Source organism: Cebus imitator, unplaced genomic scaffold, assembly GCF_001604975.1.
Source record: "Cebus imitator isolate Cc_AM_T3 unplaced genomic scaffold, Cebus_imitator-1.0 Scaffold88, whole genome shotgun sequence".
Taxonomy (NCBI): Eukaryota; Metazoa; Chordata; class Mammalia; order Primates; family Cebidae; genus Cebus; species Cebus imitator.
In genome coordinates, this window is record NW_016107403.1 from 1,522,137 (window position 1) to 1,545,010 (window position 22,874).

Here is a 22,874-nt window from a genome sequence, read left to right on the forward strand (position 1 = left end):
GGCTCACCGCAACCTCCGCCTCCTGGGTTCAGGCAATTCTCCTGCCTCAGCCTCCTGAATAGCTGGGATTACAGGCATGCACCACCATGCCCAGCTAATTTTTTGTATTTTTTTTAGTAGAGACGGGGTTTCACTATGTTGATCAGGATGGTCTCGATCTCTTGACCTCGTGATCCACCCACCTCGGCCTCCCAAAGTGCTGGGATTACAGGCTTGAGCCACCGCGCCCGACCTGCGTTTTTTATTTCTGTAGGGTAAATTCCCAGAGAAGGAATTACTTACTGGATTTAAAATAGAGTATTTTTTTCTTTTTTCTTTTTTTTCTTTTTTTTTTCCTCTTTGTAACTCTACTTCAGCTAAGAAAAAGAGTATTTTTTAAAAGCTTTGATGTACATTGCCAAATTTATTTCCAGAAAAGTTATATAGTTTATATTTTTATTATTTTTTATTTTTTAGAGAGACAAAGTCTCCCTTTGTTTACCCAGGCTAGTCTCTAACTCCTGGGCTCAAACAATCCTCTCACATCAGCCTCCCACAGTGCTGGGACTGCAGGCGTGAGCAGTCCCAGCCTAGTTTATATTTTCATTAACTGGAAATGAAGGTTCCCAGAAACATTAAGATTTGTGACATTAGCTGGTCGTAGTAGCATGTGATTATAGTCCCAGCTACTCGGGAGGCTGAGGTGGAAGTATTGCTTGAGCTCAGAAGTTTGAGTCTAGCCTGGGGAACATAGCAAGACTCTGGCTTCAAAAAAAAAAAAAAGGAAAAGGCCGGGTGCGATGGCTGACGCCTGTAATCCCAGCAGCTTGGGAGACCAGGACAGGCAGATCACAAGGTCAGCAGTTCAAGACCAGCCTGGCCAACATGGCGAAACCCCATCTCTACTAAAAAGTTACAAAAATTAGCTGGGCATGGTGGCAGGCGCCTGTGATCCCAGCTATTCGGGAGACTGAGGCAGGAGAATCCCTTGAACCCAGGAGGCAGAGGTTGCAGTAAGCTGAGATCACATCATTGCACTTCTGCCTGGGCAACAAAAGCGAAACTCCATCTCAAAAAAAAAAAGAAAAGATAAAAGATTTGTGAAATTACTTGAAATTTGAGTGGAAAATAATATTAAGCACTTTCTTTATGCCAAGCACTGCTAAATACTTTACATAGAATAACTAATTTAATTCTAGCCATATGAAGTAAATACCTTTATTATGCCCATTTTACACTAAGGCATTGAGAGATTAAATCACTCACCCAGTGCTGCACGTCTAGTTACTGGCAGAGCTACGATTTGAAGCCAGATATTCAGACATCTTACTTAACTGCTCAACTATTTTTCATTTGCATAAGTCTTGCCAATGTTTTTTACATCATGGTACGCATTTTAACAATTGATATTTCTGTAGGACTCTGAGATTAATGGAAGATGATTCTTGAGCCTAGGCACAGGCTACTTATCCAAGAATTTCCAAGAATAGTAACTGGAAGTGTCTTTGTAGGTACCCAGGTCCTCACCTGGCTTTTTTGAGAGCTGAGGGAATTAATCATTCATATGTAGTTTGAGCATCCCTTATCTTGGGGCCAGGGGCCCCAATGCTTGGGGCCAGGAGTGTTTCACATTTTAGGTTTTTTTAGATTTTGGAATGTTTCAATTATATGTATGGGTTGAGCATCCCAAACCTGAAAATTCAAAAGTCAAAATACTCTCATGAGCATTTCCTTTGAGTATCATCTTGGTGCTTAAAGTTTTGGATTTTTGATTTTCAGATTTGGGATACTGAGCCTATACCTATAGCCCATTCTCAGCACACAGATTTGGAAGCTCTAGCTTAAAAGTATAAAGAACTGCCGGGCATGGTGGCTCACACCTGTAATCCCAGCACTTTGGGAGGTCGAGGCAGGCAGATCACCTGAGGTCAGGAGTTCAAGAATAGCCTGACCAATATGGTGAAACCCTATCTCTACTAAAAGTACAAAATTAGCCAGGTGTGGTGACACTCTCCTGTAATCCCAGCTACACAGGAGGCTGAGGCAGGAGAATCACTTGAACCTGGGAGACGGATGTTGCAGTGAGCCAAGATCATGCCATTGCACTCCAGCCTGGGCGAAAAGAGTGAAACTCCATCTCAACAAAAAGTATAAAGAACCTTCAAAACTTCAAATCAATAATAACAATGACATATCTAAGTTCACTAATTCCTTCGAGTCAACTATGTATTGTATAATAGTTGAAACTGCTTTTGACTTAGTGGCATAAGGGTATAAAAGAGGAAAAATTTCTGGATTTGAGGAGTAGCATGTTCTTTTGTAATGTTATTCAGTCACTGCCAAATTTGTTTTTTTAAATTAAATAACTCAAATATTTCGAGTAGTGGGTTTTTTCTTCTAGATAGGTAATTTAAGTATTTTCTTCTTAAAGCTGCTAGTACGAGCTGGCTTCAAGAGCATGTTGCAGATCTTAGTCGAAGGTAAGATGTTATGGAGTTTCATGATATGCATAATTTAAAGGAATACACAAGAAATGTGTCTATCATGGGAACTTAAGTTATTCATTGCTGAGGTTACTACATGAATCACACAGATCAGATTGTTATTCTCCCTTTACTTTTTAATTGATGATACAAAAAAGAGCTTTGTTTGCAAATCCTCTTTGCTTTCTTTAAGAAGTATGCTATGTTCTGTGATACTGAGCAATCAGTTTGTGATTTAAAAAAAAAAAAAGAAGTATACTATATGGTACCAAAATACAAGTTATCTTTTACAAGGTTGTCACCAGTTTTATGAGTTCTGCTAATGGATACTCTTTATGTTTTTTTTGTTTTTTTTTTTTAGCTTGTGTGGAATTATTCCAGGACTTAGCAGTATCTTCCTTCCCCGAATGAATCCATTTGTTTTGATTGATCTTGCTGGAGCATTTGCTCTTTGTATTACTTATATGCTCATTGAAATTAAGTGAGTATTTTTTATTATTGTCAAGTATGTTTTGATTTCTAGGGCCTCACTTTTAAGGGCATCAGCAGTATGGATAGTGGTCAGGCTTCTAGCAGTTTTGCTTATGACCCATGTAACTTAGATCACGTCTTTTCCTCAGGTGTCTTCATCTGAAAAATCAAGGGGATTGGGTTCAATGAGTATTTCTTACCACAATCTATAATGCAGACTGGAAAACAATTTAAATTCCCTACTGCTGACCTGATGAGTGAAACAGAAAAGAGAACAGTAATAAATCTGAACCACAGCCACTATTGCTGAGAGAGGGAGGAGAAGAGGACGTAGGTGTGAAACAATTTTTAAAAACTAAAGCCTTTTAGGAAATAGCCTTTACAGCTGCTTTAAGCTTAACATGTTATGGCATATGATTATTTGGCTACCCACCATTTAAATATTAGTCCTTACAAGAATTTGTCCTTATTCTTCTTGCTGTTTTGTGTGTTTTCCTTAAAAATCACATGCAAGTATTTGTTTTTGTTTGCTACTTCTGTGGGATTCCCTAATTTTTATTTCTAGCCCACATTTCGATTGAATTCCAAAAGGCGTATCTTCCTAACTTCTATTTGTGTCTACTTAATCTGAACCTATTTTCCCTTAACACTGAAACTGTTTTTTCTTATATTTCCCATCTCAGTGAATGGGAGATACAAGAAAAATACTGTCATTTAGACCAATGCATTCTTATTTTAAATTGCATTAAAATATACATAACATAGAGTTGGGGTTGTTTTTTTTTTTTTTTTTTTTTTTTTTTTTGAGACGGAGTTTCACTCATGTTACCCAGGCTGGAGTGCAATGGCGCGATCTCGGCTCACCGCANGGAACTTAAGTTATTCATTGCTGAGGTTACTACATGAATCACACAGATCAGATTGTTATTCTCCCTTTACTTTTTAATTGATGATACAAAAAAGAGCTTTGTTTGCAAATCCTCTTTGCTTTCTTTAAGAAGTATGCTATGTTCTGTGATACTGAGCAATCAGTTTGTGATTTAAAAAAAAAAAAAGAAGTATACTATATGGTACCAAAATACAAGTTATCTTTTACAAGGTTGTCACCAGTTTTATGAGTTCTGCTAATGGATACTCTTTATGTTTTTTTTGTTTTTTTTTTTTAGCTTGTGTGGAATTATTCCAGGACTTAGCAGTATCTTCCTTCCCCGAATGAATCCATTTGTTTTGATTGATCTTGCTGGAGCATTTGCTCTTTGTATTACTTATATGCTCATTGAAATTAAGTGAGTATTTTTTATTATTGTCAAGTATGTTTTGATTTCTAGGGCCTCACTTTTAAGGGCATCAGCAGTATGGATAGTGGTCAGGCTTCTAGCAGTTTTGCTTATGACCCATGTAACTTAGATCACGTCTTTTCCTCAGGTGTCTTCATCTGAAAAATCAAGGGGATTGGGTTCAATGAGTATTTCTTACCACAATCTATAATGCAGACTGGAAAACAATTTAAATTCCCTACTGCTGACCTGATGAGTGAAACAGAAAAGAGAACAGTAATAAATCTGAACCACAGCCACTATTGCTGAGAGAGGGAGGAGAAGAGGACGTAGGTGTGAAACAATTTTTAAAAACTAAAGCCTTTTAGGAAATAGCCTTTACAGCTGCTTTAAGCTTAACATGTTATGGCATATGATTATTTGGCTACCCACCATTTAAATATTAGTCCTTACAAGAATTTGTCCTTATTCTTCTTGCTGTTTTGTGTGTTTTCCTTAAAAATCACATGCAAGTATTTGTTTTTGTTTGCTACTTCTGTGGGATTCCCTAATTTTTATTTCTAGCCCACATTTCGATTGAATTCCAAAAGGCGTATCTTCCTAACTTCTATTTGTGTCTACTTAATCTGAACCTATTTTCCCTTAACACTGAAACTGTTTTTTCTTATATTTCCCATCTCAGTGAATGGGAGATACAAGAAAAATACTGTCATTTAGACCAATGCATTCTTATTTTAAATTGCATTAAAATATACATAACATAGAGTTGGGGTTGTTTTTTTTTTTTTTTTTTTTTTTTTTTTTGAAAGTTTTTTTTTTTTTTTTTTTTTTTTTTTTTGAGACAGAGTTTTTCTCTTGTTGCCCAGGCTGGAGTGCAGTGGCACAATCTCAGCCCACTGCAACCTGTACCTCCTGGGTTCAAGCGATTCTCCTGCTTCAGCCTCCTGAGTAGCTGGGATTACAGGTGCCTGCCACCACGCCCGGCTAATTTTTGTATTTTTAGTAGAGATGGGGTTTTGCAGTGTTGGCTAGGCTGGTTTCAAGCTCCTGACCTCAGGTGATATGCCCGCCTCAGTGGCTCACGCCTATAATCCCAACATAGAGTTTTTTAATTTATGTTGAGTGTACAATTTAGTGACATTATATGCAACCATTACACCATCTTTCTCCAGAACCTTTTTCCTCTTTCCTTCCTGAAACTCATTAAACAGCTTTCCTTTTCCTCTTCCTCACAGCCCCTGGAAATCACCATTCTACTTTCTGTCTCTATGAATTTGATTTCTCTAAGTACTTCATAGAAATGAAATCATATAATATTTGTTCTTTTGTGCCTGTTTATTTCACTTAGCATAATGTCCTCAAGGTTAATCCATGTTGTAGTATGTGCAGAATTTCCTTCTTTTTTAAGGCTGAATCACATTCCATTCCATGTACATACCACATTTTGTTTACCCATTTATCCATCAGTGGATATTTGAATTGGTTCCACTTTTTGGCTATTGTGAATAATGCCACTATGAACATGAGTGTACAAATAGATCTGAGTCCTTCCTTTCAATTCTTGGGGGTATATACCCAGAAGTTAAATTATTGAGTCATATGATAATTCTGTGTTTATCTAATTTATTTAATTTTTTACTTTTGTGGGTACATAGTACATATATATATATATATATATATATATATATATATATATAGTTGTTTTGTTGTTGTTGTTGTTGTTTTTAATAGAGATGGGATTTCTCCATGTTGGCCAGGCTGGTCTCGAACTCCTGACCTCAGGTGATCCACCCACCTCGGCCTCCCAAAGTGCTGGGATTACAGGCGTGAGCCACCATGCCTGGCAGGTATATATATTTATGTACATGAGATATTTTGATACAGGCATACAGTATGTAATAATTATATCAGTGTAAATGGGGTATCCATCACCTCAAGGATTTATTTTTTCTTTGTGTTACAATCTAATTATGCTCTTGTTTATTTTAAAATGTACAATAAATTATTATTGAGTGTAGTAACCTTGTTTTGCTATCAAATACTATATTTTATTCATTCTAACTATATTTTTATATCTGTTAACCATCCCTTCACATTCCCCCAATATTTTAATTTTTTTAAGAACCGCAATGCATCCTTAAATACCTACTTTTCCTCCTTCCTCTCCTCTTGCCACTCCCCAAGCCATTTCTAATTCATCTTCAAGCCTTGTATAATTGTTTATTAATATTTATTTATTTGGCTGGGTGCAGTGGCTCATGCCAGTAGTCCCAGCACTTTGAGAGGCCAAGGTGGGCAGATCACCTGAGGTCAGGAGTTCCAGACCAGCCTGGCCAACATGGCAATACTCCGTCTCTACTTAAAATACAAAAATCTCTGCTAAAAATACAAAAATTTGCTGGATGTGGTAACACACACCTGTAATCCCAGCTACCTGGAAGGCTGAAGCAGGAGAATTGCTTGAACCCAGGAGGCAGAGGTTGCAGTGAGCTGAGATTGCACCACTGCACTCTAGCCTGGGTGACAGGCTGTCTCCTCTTTACCATTCTTACTGCTGCTGTCCCAGTTAAGACCTTTATCATCATTTCTTTGGTCTAATTAGAATAGCCTCTGGTCTTCTAGTTTTCATTCTCATCCATTGCTAATTATCTTTTATTTTGCCACTAATGTGATTATTCAAATTTGCTAGTTTGGACATAATATCTTCCTATTTCAAAACCCTCTCCTTTGCATAGTTGCAAAAATTGAAGTTGGGCACAGAGTCCTGTGTAATCAGGCCCCTATCAACCTTACTAACCATCCCTCTATGTACTCCTGACCATTTTTGTGGTTTTATTGCTGGGTCAGGGTTTTCATGCCCCTATACATGCGGCTTTCACTTGCTCATCTTTGAAGGTTCTGCCCAAACCTCACCTCCTCTTTTTATATTTAGTCTTTCTGGATTATCTCCACCCCAGTAGCCTTGTCACTCAATCTTTTGTACAGCCATGGTACTCTGTAGACATTTCTGCCTTAGTGCCTAAAGTGCTTCATGTTTTTCACATGTGTATCTCCTATTATTCCTAGGGCAAGGATTGTGTCTCATTCACATCTCTATTCCCAGCATGTGGGGAAAAGTAGAAAAGAATGCACAATCAACTTGTAATTATTGGCATTTTTGGTCTGTATTGTTGGTAGAACTTCAGCCAGTTTAAACTGTTGATGTCAGCTATAATGTTACCATAAAAAATTCCTGGAGAATCTTACCTGGGGAACTTCCTGGGGAATTTGAAGTTTTATTGGAAATAATTATCACTCATTGGAAAATGGATATAATTACTGATAGATTCCATTAGTCTTTCTGTATCAAAAATTACTAGTCAAGTGACACACAGTCAAGGCTGGGCAGTCGCTCTGTCCCCACTTCCTTTGCTGCCCATAGGTGGTTGTGGCCACTGCACCCAGAGGGAGGCGGCAGTAGCCAGTAATGCCTGGGAAACTCCTCTGGGGGAACATATGCAGCTAGAAGCACCCTTGGAGGAGTCCAAGAGCCAGAAGAAAAGGCAAAAGAGCTTTATGGATATCGCAATTTCAGATAAGGGATTATGGACCTGTACTTCCCTTATAGGGTTGTTATGAAGATTTAAACAGGATAAGCTGAAAACATGTTACACAATGCTGGGGTGACAAAAGGAAGTCAAGGCACTATTATGACTCGGATGAGAAATCAGAAACAAGAGAAAATGGTGTTACAGATGACCTGGGTGTTCCCAAGGCCAAAAAAGCTAAAATGAAAGAGAAGCTAAATGGAGACACTGAAGAAGGATTTAATAGACTTTCAGATGAATTCTGTAAATCTTGTAAGTCAAGAAGAAAAGATCTACCAAATGGAGATATTAATGAATATGGGAAAAAAAATCAAACCAAGTGTCATACTTAGATAGTTCTACACATAAATCAAGTGATAATAAACTAGAGAAGGCCTTAACACATAAACAGAAAGAAGGCGCCTTCTCCAATTTCCCTATTTCTGAAGAGACTATAAAGCTTCTGAAAGGTCAAAGGGTAACATATCTCTTTCCTATTCAAGTTAAGACCTTTGGTCCTGTGTATGAAGGAAAAGATTTAATAGCTCAAGCATGGACAGGAACAGGAAAGACATTCTCTTTTGCCATCCCCTTGATTGAAAGACTCCAAAGAAATCAAGAAACAATTTTAAAAAGCCGCTCACCAAAGGTACTTATTTTGGCTCCAGCAAGGGAACTGGCAAATCAAGTAGCAAAAGACTTCAAAGATATTACTAGGAAACTCAGCGTGGCATGTTTTTATGATGGAACATCATTTCAAAGCCAAGTTAATCATATTCGAAATGGCATTGACATCTTTGTTGGGACACTGGTCATACCAAAGACCCTCTGCAGAGTGGCCAATTGGATCTTTCTAAACTGCACTATGTTGGGCGTGATGAAGTGGATCAAATGTTAGATATAGGTTTTGCTGAACAACTTGAAGATATTATTCACAAATCCTACAAAACTAATTCTGAAGACAGTCCTCAGACTTTACTTTTTACTGCAACTTGCCCACAGTGGGTATACAAAGTTGCAAAAAAATACATGAAATCCAGATATTATCAGGTTTACCTTGTTGGAAAAATGACTCAAAAGGCTGCAACTACTGTGGAACCCTTGACCATCCAGTGTCATTGGTCTCAGAGGCCAGCAGTTATTGGAGATGTCTTTCAAGTCTACAGTGGGTCTGAAGGGTGAGCTGTTATTTTCTGGGAGACCAAGAAGAATGTAACTGAAATGGCCATGAATCAACACATTAAAACAAAATACCCAGTGTTTACGTGGAGACAATGCATAGTCATAAAGATAAATTACACAAAAAGGCTTCAGGGAAGGTAGTTTTAAAGTTTTGGTGGCAACCAATGTGGCTGCCTATGGTTCACACATTCCTGAAGTTGACCTGATGATTCAAAGTTCTCCTCCTCAGGATGTTGAGTCCTATATCCATTGTTCTGGATGCACAGGGAGAGCTGGACGGACAGGGATTTGTGTATGTTTTGTCAACCAAGGAAAAGAGATCAACTAAGAGAAAGAGGTCAGCTAAGATATGTGGAACAAAAAGCAGGAATTACTTTTAAATGTGTAGGTGTTCCTTCTGCAGTGGATTTAGTTAAATCTAAAAGCACAGATACCATCAGGTCTCTGGCTTCCATTTCTTATGTTGCTGTTGATTTTTTCTGACCATCAACTCAGAGACTGATAGTAGAGAAAGGGGCAGTGGATGCATTGGCTGCAACTTTAGCCCACATTTCTGGTGCATCAAGCTTTGAACCACGATCTTTGATCACCTCTGATAGGGAGTTTGTGACCATGACTCTGGAAAGCTTAGAGGAAATATAGGATGTCAGCTGTGCTTGGAAAGAACTTAACAGAAAGCTGAGTGAGTAGTATTGCAGTGTCTCAGATTATCCGAATCTGCCTCCTGAAAGGAAATATGGGTGTTTGCTTTGATGTTCCTACAAGTGAGTCAGAAGAAAGGCTATAGGCAGAGTGGCATGATTCCGACTGGATACACTCAGTGCCAGCCAAGTTACCTGAAATTGAAGAAAATTATGATGGAAACACATCTTCTAATTCCAGACAGAGAAGTGGCTGGTCAAGTGGCTGGTCGGGCCGGTCATGCCAGTCAGGGGGTTGATCTGGTGGCCAGTCAGGAAAACAAGAGTCAAGAGTCGACAAGAGAGTCGCTCAGGAAGTTGACAAGATGGTAGATGAAGTGGAAATAGAAATCAATCAAGAATTGGGGGCCACAAATGGAGTTTTGACTGAATATTTGATAACCTACCAGTGTGAGTTTGCTTATTTCTGCTTAATCATATACATTATCCACCAAAAATTAGGTCATCATAGTTAAGGTATGTGTCTGCTATATGCAAAGAAGTTGGTTATATTTTTTTGAAAAGTATTTCACAAGAATGGTTATAAACAAATCAACTTATCCAGTTATGCCTTTGAATAAAAAAACCTTTTATTGTCTCTTAAAAAAAATTATGAGTTGACGTTTTTTGTTTGTCTCAAGCAAATGAATATATTTCAGATCTTTCTAGTTGACAAGTAGTTTGACAGAAAAAATGCATGATGGGGAAATGCCCTTTTTTTTTTCATCATACCTCTTCCTACTAATGAACATAATTATTAGTTATTTTTCTACTAAACTTTGACAGAAAAGAATTCTAAAAACTGAAGTTTTTTCTTTGAAATGTGTCTTTGTGAGTAGTGGCCACTTGTGATAAAATTTTGTCCTGTTGTTCAATCCTGTTGCTTTAGATAGTTAATGTTCAGGAGATTTAACTGTAATATGCCTAGTGAGATATAAATTTAAGATTTAGAATTGTTTCTTCCTTTTAGTAATTATTTTGCTGTAGACACTGCCTCTGCAATAGCCATTGCCTTGATGACGTTTGGCACTATGTATCCCATGAGTGTGTACAGTGGGAAAGTCTTACTCCAGGTAAGCACGTGCTTAATATTAGCCATGTCCTTCTACCAGATTAAAAAGTTGTATATGTTCTTCTACCAGATTATGAAATTTTTATTTTTGTTTTTAAATTGTAATTTATTATTTTTTTCTTTTAGAGGCAGGACCTTGCTCTGTCACATAGACTGGAATGCAGCGGTGGGATCTCAGCTCACTGCAGCCTTGACCTCCCAGGCTCAAAGGACCTGCCCACCTCAGTCACCAGAGTAGCTAGGACTACAGGCACACACCACCATACCCAGCTGATTTTTTAAGATGTTTGTAGACATGGGCTCTCACTATGTTGCCCAAGCTGGTCTCAAACTCCTGAGTTGAAATGATGCTCTTGCCCCGGCCTCCCAAAGTGTTGGGATTATGGGTGTGAGCCATTGTATGTGGCCATATTTTTAAATTACAAAATGTTTTTGGCTGGGCGTCGTGGCTCACACCTGTAATCCCAGCACTTTGGGAAGCCAAGGCGGTCCAATCATAAGGTCAGGAGTTTGAGACCAGCCTAGCCAACATGGTGAAACCATGTCTCTACTAAAAACAAAAAAAAATGCAAAAATTAGCTGGGCATGGTGGCATGTACCTATAATCCCAGCTCCTCTGGAGGCTGAGGCAGGAGAATTGCTTGAACCCGGGAGTCGGAGGTTGCAGTGAGCCAAGATCGTGCCACTGCAGTCCAGCCTGGGTGACAGCAAGACTCCATCTCAAAGAAACAAAGCAAAACCAAGTTTTTTATTGCCCTCCCTTTAACAGTGCAGATTATGAAATGTTTAGTTACTGGAAGCCCCTGCTAGAAATGAAGTCAAACACTAATCTCTGAAATTCATATAGTAAGAACCAGATGAAAGTCCCATTAACCCGTAAAATAGGCACAAATCCTCCTATATTTATAATGTGACAAAATCATAAATTTAAGATTATTATTATGTTTCAAGTGAAAACAATGTTACTTAAATTTTTTTTTTCTCTTTTTTTTTTTGAGACGGAGTCTGTCTCTGTTGTCCAGGCTGGAGTGTAGTGGCGTGATCTCAGGTCACTGCAACCTCTGCCTCCTGGGTTCAAGCAATTCTCCTACCTCAGCCTCCTGAGTAGCTGGGACTACAGGCACGTGCCACCACACCTGGCTAATTTTTATTTTTAGTAGAGCTGGGGTTTCACTATGTTGGCCAGGCTGATCTCAAACTCCTGACCTCAGGTGAGCCACCTGCCTTGAACTTACCAAAGTGCTTGGGATTACAGGTGTGAGCCACTGCACCTGGCCTGAAATTTTTTTTAGATACTTATTTTCCGTCAGTAAATGTGCCTTGGCTGTTGTGTAATTTGGTTATGACCTTTGTTTATTATTTTCTGCCATTGAATCAGTGAGACTTTAAAAATTTCAAACTTAAAATTGTAAATGACACATTGCTACTTACTGAAACGATAGGAACACCCTGAATAGAAAGGCAGTTTCCCAGGGCTGGATGTGCATGTAAGCACTGTGGTTCCTTCTGTCTTACCCTCATGCCTTTTCCAAAACTTAGGGGCAGTAGCTCCATCTCCAAAAATAATACGAACAATGAGAAAATAGTTGCATAGTGCTATGCCCTATGCATAATCTTACCTTTCTAACCATTTCCCAATGACTTTTTGTTGGTCGGTTGATTGGTTGGTTGGTTGGTTGGTTGGTTGTTTAAGTGTTATTTATCTTCTTATCTTCAAGATAAGAAAACAGGTATGAGCCAGTTGATGACATTGCTCTACTAGTAGGGCCAGTTGAAACTTCTCTAAATCATGATAGGGCACATGTCAAAGCAAAGGCTGGCCTAAAATCCTTTTGGGGAGGGGATTCAGGGCCATTGTTGGAAAACATTTTTTCCTTCCCCCGTTACTCATGTTTTATTATTTTTTCCCCCAGACAACGCCACCCCATGTTATTGGTCAGTTGGACAAACTTATCAGAGAGGTAAGATGAAATAGTAAATGAAATCATTTTAATTTATATCAGAGAATTGAAAAGGTGAGTACTTATAATACTTTATTCAACTCTACCTAGAATTTTATTTTTCGGGAGTTTGTGTTCTTCACAATAACATACTAGGAGCCATAATACAGTGGCAAACATAAAAAAGTATGAGGCATTTTTCAGTTTGGAGATCAAATCCACTTGAAGTAAAGTGGAAGGTAGTGGTCTAAAGACTACCCTATTATAAATACTGTTGATTTTTATTTTTTTATTTTTTATTTTTTTATTTTTTGAGACAGAGTCTTGCTCTGTCGCCCAGGCTGGAGTGCAGTGGCAGGATCTTAGCTCACTACAACCTTCGGCTCACTACAACCTCTGCCTCCCAGGCTCAAGCGATTCTCCTGCCTCAGCCTCCTGAGTATCTGGGACTACAGGCGCTCCCCACCACGCTCAGCTAATTTTTGTATTTTTAGTAAAGGCGGGGTTTCACCATGTTGGCCAGGCTACTCTCGATCTCTTGACCTCGTGATCCACCCGCCTTGGCCTCCCAAAGTGCTGGGATTACAGACATGAGCCACCACGCCTGGCCTTTTTGTTTTTTTGAGACTGAGTCTTGCTCTATCACCCAGGCTGAAGTATAGTGGCACAATCTTGGCTCACTGCAACCTCTGCCTCCTGGGTTCAAGCAATTCTTCTGCCTCAGCCTCCTGAGTAGCTGAGATTACAGGCACCCACCACAATGGCTGGCTAAATTTTTTTTTTTTTTAGATGGAGTCTTACTTTGTCGCTGGGCTGGAGCTCAGTGGCGCAGTCTCGGCTCACTGCAACCTCTGCCTCCTGGGTTCAAGCGATTCTTCCGCCTCAGCCTCCGGAGTAGCTGGGGCTACAGGCACATGCCAAATGCCCACTTAATTTTTGTATTTTTCGTAGAGACGGGGTTTCACCATGTTGGCCAGGATGGTCTCGATCTCTTGACCTGGTAATCCACCGGCCTCAGCCTCCCAAAGTGCTGGGATTACAAGCATAAGCCACTGTGCCCAGGCTTTTGTTGCTTTAAAAAATATATATAAAAAGATGGGGTCTCACTATGTAGACCAGGCTGGTCTTGAACTCCTGGCCTCAAGCCACCCTCACATCTTGGCCTTCCAAAGTGCTGGGATTACAGGTGTGAGCCACCCCTGGCCAAATGCTGTGATTTTTTTTTTTTTTTTTTGGAGGCCGTGTCTTGCCCTATTGCCCAGTCTAGAGTGCAGTGGCATGATCTCTGCTCCATACCTGGCTAATTGTTGTACTTTTTAAGTAGAGATGGAGTTTTGCCATGTTGGCCTTGCTGGTCTCGAACTCCTAGCCACAAGTGATCTGCCCATTTATTTCAGCCTCCCAAAGTGCTGGGATTACAGATGTGAGCCACCTTGCCCAGCCTAAACTTCCTTTTAAGCTGTTTCATGTTTCCACCTACTAGCTAATGAAGAAATAAAATAATGAACTATTTTGATGTTGAAACTATTTTAAACCTTTGATTGTTAGTGTCACAGAGGTCACTTTTACCAATATAACTGACTACTTCTCTCAACTAGTGAAGCCTGGCCTTGGGTATATATCCTGTCCCAGTGTACCAGTGGACTACATACTATATATCTGGCCTTGGAATTTCTTGTAGGCTCACAGCCAAACAACATCCTGTGTTGTGCAGAGATTCGTTGTAAGGGAATCCAGAGAAGTGATTGAGAAAACAAAAAAATTAAGTAAAAAAATCTGATACCACAAAGTGCTAGATATATATTTCATATTTATAAAATGAAAACTATACACTGTTGAAAAATTGGTGGGAGTAGGGGTTTAAAACTGATTAGTGGGGACCTGATTCTAAAAGAATTGGGGCAAACAAGAAAATGGGAAAGCAAGGTTGAGTCAATATGGAACAAACAGGAATGGTATCTTGAATGGTCTAAGACTTCTCTTAGCTAATAAGTGTCCTTCGGCAGGATTTGGCTGTGTCATTCTTAAGTTAAACCAAGTCCATAATATGACTAAACTGCATTGGGTATGTTAAGTACAGACAACTCTGATCACTAATTTCTGTTTTTGGTTAGGTATCTACCTTGGATGGAGTTTTAGAAGTCCGAAATGAACATTTTTGGACCCTAGGTTTTGGCTCATTGGTATGTTCTTTTACATAGGACTTTAGTTATAATTTAAAATATAGTCTTTCATTTTAAAACTGAAAAAAAGTATTTCCTTAAAACTTTCATAGAGCCTTTGATTCCTAGTTAAGAAGAGTGTAAAATGTACATGGATTCAATTACCTAATTGAGGGATTTTTTGTTATTGTGTAGGGACAGGGCCTCACTTTGTTGACCAGGCTGGTCTCAAACTCCTGACCTCAAGCAGTCCTCCCACTTTGACCTCCCAAAGTGTTGGGATTACAGATGTGAGCCACAGCACCTGGCCAAGGAATGTTTTAATTTTTTTCCTTCAAACATGTTAATGATAATAATACAAGAGTGTCCAGATAAGACAAATTTGTAGTCAGTGTAATTCCCAAATAAGAAAATGTTTTAAAAAATGCAATTACTTTCTTTTTTAACTGCAGTTCTAATTTTAGATATTTTACTGAATATTTTGAAGAACTACAATAACACAACTTGCTTCAGCATAAAATTCCATATTTTCTAATTCAGTTTGAACCTCAATACCAGAGAGACTTTATTATGACACGGTTTTACTCATACATCAGGAATGGTGAGGAAAATACAGAAAATGTAAATCACTATAATCTTATCATCTAAAGAAAGCTGCCCCAGCTACTCAGGAGGCTGAGGCAGGAGAATTGCCTGAACCCAGGAGGCGGTGGTTGCGGTGAGCCGAGATTGTGCCATTGCACTCCAGCCTGGGTAACAAGAGCGAAACTCCGACTCAAAAAAAAAAAAAAGAAAAAAAAGAAAACTGCTGTTGATATTTTGGTGTTTATACATTTGTTCCCTTTAGAAAATGAGATCATGGGCTGGGTGCGGTGGCTCACGCCTGTAATCCCAGCACTTTTGGGAGGCCGAGGCAGGCAGATCACCTGAGGTCAGGAGTTTAAGACCAGCCTGGCTAACATGGTGAAACCACATCTCTACTAAAAATACAAAATTAGCTGGGTGTGGTGGTGTGGCACACACCTGTAATCCCAGCTACTCAGGAGGCTGAGGCAGGAGAATCACCTGAACCTGGGATGCGAAGTTGCAGTGAGCCAAGATCACACCATTGCACTCCAGCCTGGGTAACGGAGTGAGACTCCGTCTCCAAAAAAAAAAGAAAATGAGATTATGTTGTTTTATAATTTGCTCTTTTTATTTAGTTAATTTATCACGAACAGTATCCTATGTCATTAAATACTCTTCCACAGTATCATTTTCAAAAAGCCAAATAGGGTTTGATTTTTCTAATATAACACAAATTTCATAGATAGGCAGATCAAAGCTGGTCCAGCAGTTCAATGATGTTATCTACTTTGTAGTCTTTAGTTTCAGTCTACACTTTCATAGTGGGAAAATGGTTGCTTCACCTCTACCTTTCCAGCTCTTCCCCTCTCTCATTGTTTTGGCTGTCTAAGACTTATTCTTATTACAAGAAAATCTTGAGACTATAACATCCCCTCCTGCCTTACTGGGAGGGTGCCAAGTGACCAAAGTGCCAAGAGCCAAAGATGATTTGGATAGGTCCAGCATGGCCAGTAGGTGAGTTTATTAGAGCTTACCTATGGAGCACTCCTGGGCAGCAATAGGACAGATTTAGGGATCTACCCACCTCCCATTTCTAAGCTGCTTTTAAGCTAGTTTTCTCGCTCTTTGCCTACTATATGCATGTGATAAGACTGTTTTCCTTGGTTGGGTCTCAGATGCTCTCTAAAATCTTTAGTTCTCAGGGACGCTTGCTCCTCAGTGGGCACCATGGCTTTGGCTCACTGCCTGGCCTTCAGAGTTCAGGCAGCGGACATACACCCTTGAATAACCTGGTGGTGGGGGACCCACCACACTACACTTCTCCAGTAAATTCTTTAGAAGGGGCCGTTGAGAACAATATTCTCTAAATTCTTGAATGTTGAAAGCAGCTTGTGGACATTATAATTAAAAATTTGTTTGACAGGATATAAAACCTTTAGTACACATTTTGTTTCAAGTTTCTTAAAAATATATTATCCCTTTTATTTCTGGCGTGAAGCATTGCTGAGACAATGCCTAATGATAGTCTAATTTTTTTCCTTTATATATGACTTCATCTTTTTACTTGGATGCCCAAAGCCTTTTTTTTTAAAAGTTCAATACGTTTACTAGAATATGTGTTGGCATTGGTCATTCTGCTTCAGTTGTTTCAGGTATGCAGTGTACCACTTTTTCTTCTTCTTTCTTTTTCCTTCTTTCTTCTTTCTTCTTCTTTTTGTTTTTTTGTTTTTTGAAATGGACTCTTGCTCTGTTGTCCAGGCAGGAGTGCAGTGGTGCAATCTTGACTCTCTGCAACCTCTACCCCCACTCCGGGTTCAGGTGATTCTCCTGCCTCAGCTTCCTGAGTAGCTAGGATTACAGGTGCACACCACCATGCCCAGCTAATTTTTGTGATTTTTAGTAGAGATGGCGTTTTACCATGTTGGCCAAGCTGGTCTTGAACTCCTGACCTCAAGTGATCTGCCCACCTTAATCCCTCAAAGTGCTGGGATTACAGGCGTGAGCCATCGCGCCCAGCCCACAGTATACCCTTTCAATAATGCTGTTTCAAAAAGAATTTTTTAAAGCATCTAATTACTTTGTGTGTTTTTTCTTTTCCCCCCGAGATGGAGTTCCACTCTTGTCGTCTAAGCTGAAATGCAGTGACGCAATCTCGGCTCATTGCAACCTCCGCCCCATGGGTTCAAGCAATTCTCCTGCCTCAGCCTCCTGAGTAGCTGGTATTACAAGCGTGTATCACCATGCCTAATTTTTGTATATTTAGTAGAGAGGGTTTCACCTTGTTGGCCAGGCTGGTCTCGATCTCCTGACCTCAGGTGATCCACCTGCCTTGGCCTCCCAAAGTGCTTGGGATTACAGGCATGAGCCACCATGCCTGGCCTGGTTTTCTTTTTTGGAAACTTCTGTTATGTCCATGTTGAATCTTTGCCTTTCTTTTTTGTTGTTATTTTCTCTCAAATTCTTATCTCCTCTTAATTTCCTTTTGATTTTTCTTTTTAAACTTTTATGTCTCTTAAAGTATACCTGTATGTTTACTTATGTTTTTATTTATTATGGCTAAGTCTTCATTTCTAAAGTGATCTTTTTTCTTGTATTATAATTGTCATCGCATTTTCTAAGGTTTTCTAATTCTGATTTATGTTCTTGTTTTATATCTTTTGACTGGTTTTGAAAAAGTAGGTTATAGTTTTTATCTCACATGTAGTTTTATCTGTCTTATGATCTTTTGTAATGAGTTTTATAGTCTCTTTTTTTCTTACATAACTTTGTGTGGGATTTGACCCTCTGTCCTTTTCTGTTGCTCATTTTTATGTGAAATTAGTTTTTCTGAACTTTAAAATTAGGAGTGGTTTAGGGTAGTGTGTATGAGTCTAGAGCTCCACCTTCTGATAATTTTGTAAAAGAAGAAAGTTTTTTATTCTGGCTTTGTTCCTCTCTGCCATTTTCACTTTTTTTTTTTTTTTTTTTTTTTCGAGACAGGGTCTCTGTTGCCCAGGCTGGAGTGAGTGTAGTGGTGTGATCTCAACTCACTGTAACCTCCACCTCTCGGGTTCAAGTGATCCTTTCAGCTCAGTCTCCCCAGAAGCTGAGACTACAGGTGCATGCCACCATGCCTGGCTAATTTTTATATTTTTGGGTAGAGCTGGGGTTTCACCATGTTGGCCAGGCCAGTCTCAAACTTCTGACCTGAGGTGATCACTTGTCTCAGCCTTCCAAAGTGCTGGGATTACAGTTGTGAGCCACTGTGCCCGGCCTATAGTTGTTGTTGTTGTTGTTGTGTTTAAGAGACAGAGTTCTGCCCTCTCACCCAGGCTTGAGTGAATGGTATAGATATAGCTCACTGTAGTCTCAGACTTCTGGGCTCAAGTGACCTTCCTACCTCAACCTTCCCAGTAGCTGGAATTACAAGTATACGCCACCATGCCCAGCTGATGTTTTTTATTTTTCTTATAGAAACTGAGTCTTGCTGTGTTGCCCAGGCTGGTCTTGAACTCCTGACCTTAAGCAATTTTACTGTTTTGGCCTCCCAAAGTGTTGGGATTCCAGGCACGAGCCACTGTGGCTGGCCCTGCCTTACATTTTTATCTGAACCTCTTCTATCCTTTGTCTCAACTGTACTACTCAGTTTGGATTTTCTTCCCATTGTTTCTTCTTGATACGGGGCTTTTTCTAGAGGGGAGCTTTGCTTAGTTACTTTCAGGAACTCATAGGGCGCAGACTATTCCAGCCCTTATTGCAGACCCAGTTTATTTGCCCACTGTTGAAATGTGCAAAACTCCTCTCAGTTTCAGCTGCCTTTCTCATATTGGCTGTCCTAGATTTCCATTAAGTCTTGTTAGCTGCTTTGGGGTTTTTAGGTCAGTCAGATGTACTGTTGCTTTCTGCTGCACAGATTATGTTACCTTGAAGGTCTTATAGCTTGTTATCTTAGTTTTACATTATATAAATATGCATAATTTCTTTCATCAGTCCCTTAATGAATATTTAGAATTCTCTTCTATTTTTCCTATATTAACAGGTCTGGGATAAACTTTTTTGTTTGTTTTTGTTTTTGTTTTTGTTTTTGAGATGGAGTCTCGCACTGTTGCCCAGGCTGGAGTGCAATGGTGTGATCTCAGCTCACCGCAACGTCCGCCTCCTGGGTTCAAGCGATTCTCCTGCCTGAGCCTCCCAAGTAGCTAGGACTACAGGGACATGCCACCACGCCCAGCTAATTCTTTGTATTTTTAGTAGAGGCGAGGTTTCACCATATTAGCCAGGATGGTGTTGATCTCCTGACCTCCTGATCTGCCTGCCTCAGGCTCCCAAAGTGCTAGGATTACAGGCATGAGCCACTGCACCTGGCCTGGGATAAACATTTTTAGGGATAAACTTTTTAAATATTTGTGATTATTTCTTAAGACTAATTTTTAGAAGTTTTTGTAAATCAGAAAATATTCATCTTTTTTATGGCTTTTGATGCAAATTCCCAAACTGCCTTCTAGAATGCCTTTTAGAACTATACACTTCGGTCTTACAGTTCATTTTTAATCATTCTTTATTTTCTTTATTTTTTTAAATTAATCAGTTTTTAAAAATATGGAATGCGTCTTGAATTTTCGTGTCGTTCTTGCACAGAGGCCATGCAAATCTTCTCTATATTGTTCCAGTTTTAGTATATGCACTGCCAAAGTGACCACTTAATTATTCTTTTTATTTTTTTGAGGCCTAGCCTTGCTCTGTTGCCCAGGCTAGAGTGCAGTGGCGTGATCTTGGCTCACCGCACCCTCTGCCTCCCAGGTTCAAGTGATTCTCCTGCCTCAGCCTCCTGATTAGCTGGGATTACAGGCACCTGCCACTGCACCCAGCTAATTTTTGTATTTTTTGTAGAGACAGGGTTTCACCATCTTGGCCAGGCTGGTCTTGAACTCCTGACCTCATGATCACCCGCCTTGGCCTCCCAAAGTGCTGAGATTACAGGTATGAGCCACCATGCCCAGCCTAATTATTCTTTTAATTGTACTAGTGACATTGGATGGCTTATAAACACAAAAAATATAGTCACCAATTCAGAATTTGGCCTCTAGACCACACCCTGTGACGTCCCTGGTTAAGACCCAGAAACTTAATAAAACAAGCTTTTGAGCTGCTAAAAGTTAATATCACGAAAGCTATAAATTAACACATGCACTATGATTATAGGAGACTTTTCCAGTTCATACTCGGAAAATACAGTTTCCTTATTTTAATTACTTTTGATTTCCATATCAGACTAAAAGAGGATATGGCATCTTTAATAGTTATATAGTGACAACTGTGAATGGTAGTGGCAAAGAAAGGGAGAAATCAAACATGACTTGATTAGATGTGGCTTATCTTAGCTAAAAGTAACAAACTATTGGATAACAATGAAATTTCAAATTGTGCCAAAGAAGAAAAGACAAAAGAAAAAATTTTTAAAGGTAATAAACTAGAAGTCAAATTTAAGGAATATAGATATTTTTTCTATCTCATGATTGACAGTGACTCTCTTACTATTGTTCTGTATTTAGTATTTTAAGTCATAGGTTCAGATACATCGTAACTAAACAATTTGGCTAATTTATGTGCAGTTTATGTTTTGTAAGAATTTTTTTTTCTTTTTTGAAAATCTGTGTTTGTTTAAAAACCAACATGGAGTGTCTGCTGGACATTTTATTTAATTTTATTTACTCTATTTTTTTGAGACTGGGTCTGTCTCTGTTGCCCAGCCTGGTGTGCAGTGGCATGATCGTGGCTCACTGCAACCTCTGCTTCATGGACTCAAGCATCCTCACACCTTAGCCTCCCAAGTAGATGTGACTATAGGTGTGCACCACCATACCCAGCTAGTTTTTGTATTTTTTGTAGAGATCAGGTTTCGCCATGTTGTCCAGGCTGGTCTGAAACTCCTGAGCTCAAGTATTACAGGCATAAGCTACCATGCCTGGCCATCTCTCTCTCTCTCTCTCTCTCTCTCTCTCTCTCTCACACACACACACACACACACACACACACACACACACACAGTTTTTATTAGGCAAATAGTACCCAATTTTAAAAAAAATAAGAACTTGCCGGGCGCGGTGGCTCAAGCCTGTAATCCCAGCACTGTGGGAGGCCGAGGCAGGTGGATCACGAGGTCAAGAGATCGAGACCATCCTGGTCAACATGGTGAAACCCCGTCTCTACTAAAAATACAAAAAATTAGCTGGGCATGGTGGCGCGTGCCTGTAATCCCAGCTACTCAGGAGGCTGAGGCAGGAGAATTGCCTGAACCCGGGAGATGGAGGTTGCGGTGAGCCGAGATCGCACCATTGCACTCCAGCCTGGGTAACAAGAGCGAAACTCCGTCTCAAAAAAATAAATAAATAAGAACTTGTAACTAAGTCATAAAAAAGAGATTAAATATCCTAAATAATTCTGCCATCTAGATATAAGTACTATCATCCTTGATGCTATTCTCTCTCCCTGTGTTTCTTTATGTTTTATTTTATTTTTTATTTATTGAGACAGGGTCTTGCTCTGTCACCCAGCCTAGAGTGCAGGGGCACAGTCATGGGTCACTGCAGCCTCAACCCTCTAGGCCCAAGCAGTTTTCTTGCCTCACCCTTCCTCGTAGCTGGAACTGCAGATGTATGCCTGGCTAATTTATTTTTGTAACAATGGGGTCTCGCTATGTGGCCCAGGCTGGTCTTGAACTCTTCCTTAAGCAATCCATTCTAGGTGCTCATCAATCCTAGGTGCCAACAGCTAGGGCACCTAGGTTGATGCCATGTCTTTGCTATAGTGAATAATGCTGTGATGAACATGCACATACATGTGTCTTTTTGGTAGAAAGATTTTTTGTCTTTTGGATATATACCCAGTTATGGGATTGCTGGGTCAAATGGTAGTTCTGTTTTAAGTTCTTTGAGAAATCTTCAAACTGCTTTTCAGAGTGGCTGAACTAATTTATATCCCCACTGTTACGTTCCCTTTTCTCTGCAGACTCACTAGCACCTATTGTTTTTTTTGACTTTTTAATAATAACTATTCTGACTGGGCATGGTGGCTGATGCCTATACTGTAATCCCAGTACTTTGGGAGGTGGAGGCAGGTGGACTACCTGAGGTCAGGAGTTCGAGACCAGCCTGACCAACATGGCAAAACCGCATCTCTAAAAATACAGAAATCAGTGAGGTGTGGTGGCACGGGCCTGTAATCCCAGTTACTTGGGAGGCTGAGGCAGGAGAATTGCTTGAACCCGGGAGGTGGAGGTTGCAGTGAGCTAAGATTGCACCACTGTACTCCATCCTGGGCAATAGAGCAAGACTCTGTCTCAAAAAATAAATTAATTAATAATAATAATAGCCATTCTGACTGGTGTGGGATAGTATCTCATTGTGGTTTTGATTTGCATTTTTCTGCTGATTAGTGATGATGAGCACTTTTTTTATATTTCTTGGCCACTTGTATGACTTCTTTTGAGAAGCATCTGTTCTTTTTTTTTTTTTTT

General features: G+C 39.6%; 1 protein-coding gene and 1 non-coding gene across 4 annotated transcripts in view; one reads left to right on the forward strand and one right to left on the reverse strand.

The window, feature by feature from the left end:
* Positions 1-22,874, forward strand: part of SLC30A6 (solute carrier family 30 member 6) — a 65,333-nt gene that overhangs the window by 36,196 nt on the left and 6,263 nt on the right. For 2 of the 3 annotated variants that reach the window (XM_017534843.1, XM_017534844.1), the window contains 5 exons: positions 2,411-2,459; positions 2,824-2,943; positions 10,609-10,711; positions 12,624-12,671; positions 14,765-14,833. In XM_017534843.1, the coding sequence (XP_017390332.1) occupies positions 2,411-2,459; positions 2,824-2,943; positions 10,609-10,711; positions 12,624-12,671; positions 14,765-14,833 (389 nt within the window). Of the gene's footprint in view, positions 1-2,410; positions 2,460-2,823; positions 2,944-4,078; positions 4,220-10,608; positions 10,712-12,623; positions 12,672-14,764; positions 14,834-22,874 lie in introns of those variants that run through there. The other variant, XM_037740745.1, reaches the window with a different exon arrangement.
* LOC119472187 lies at positions 19,952-20,054 on the reverse strand. The gene has a single exon (XR_005201301.1). It is a non-coding gene; the product is annotated as a U6 spliceosomal RNA (small nuclear RNA).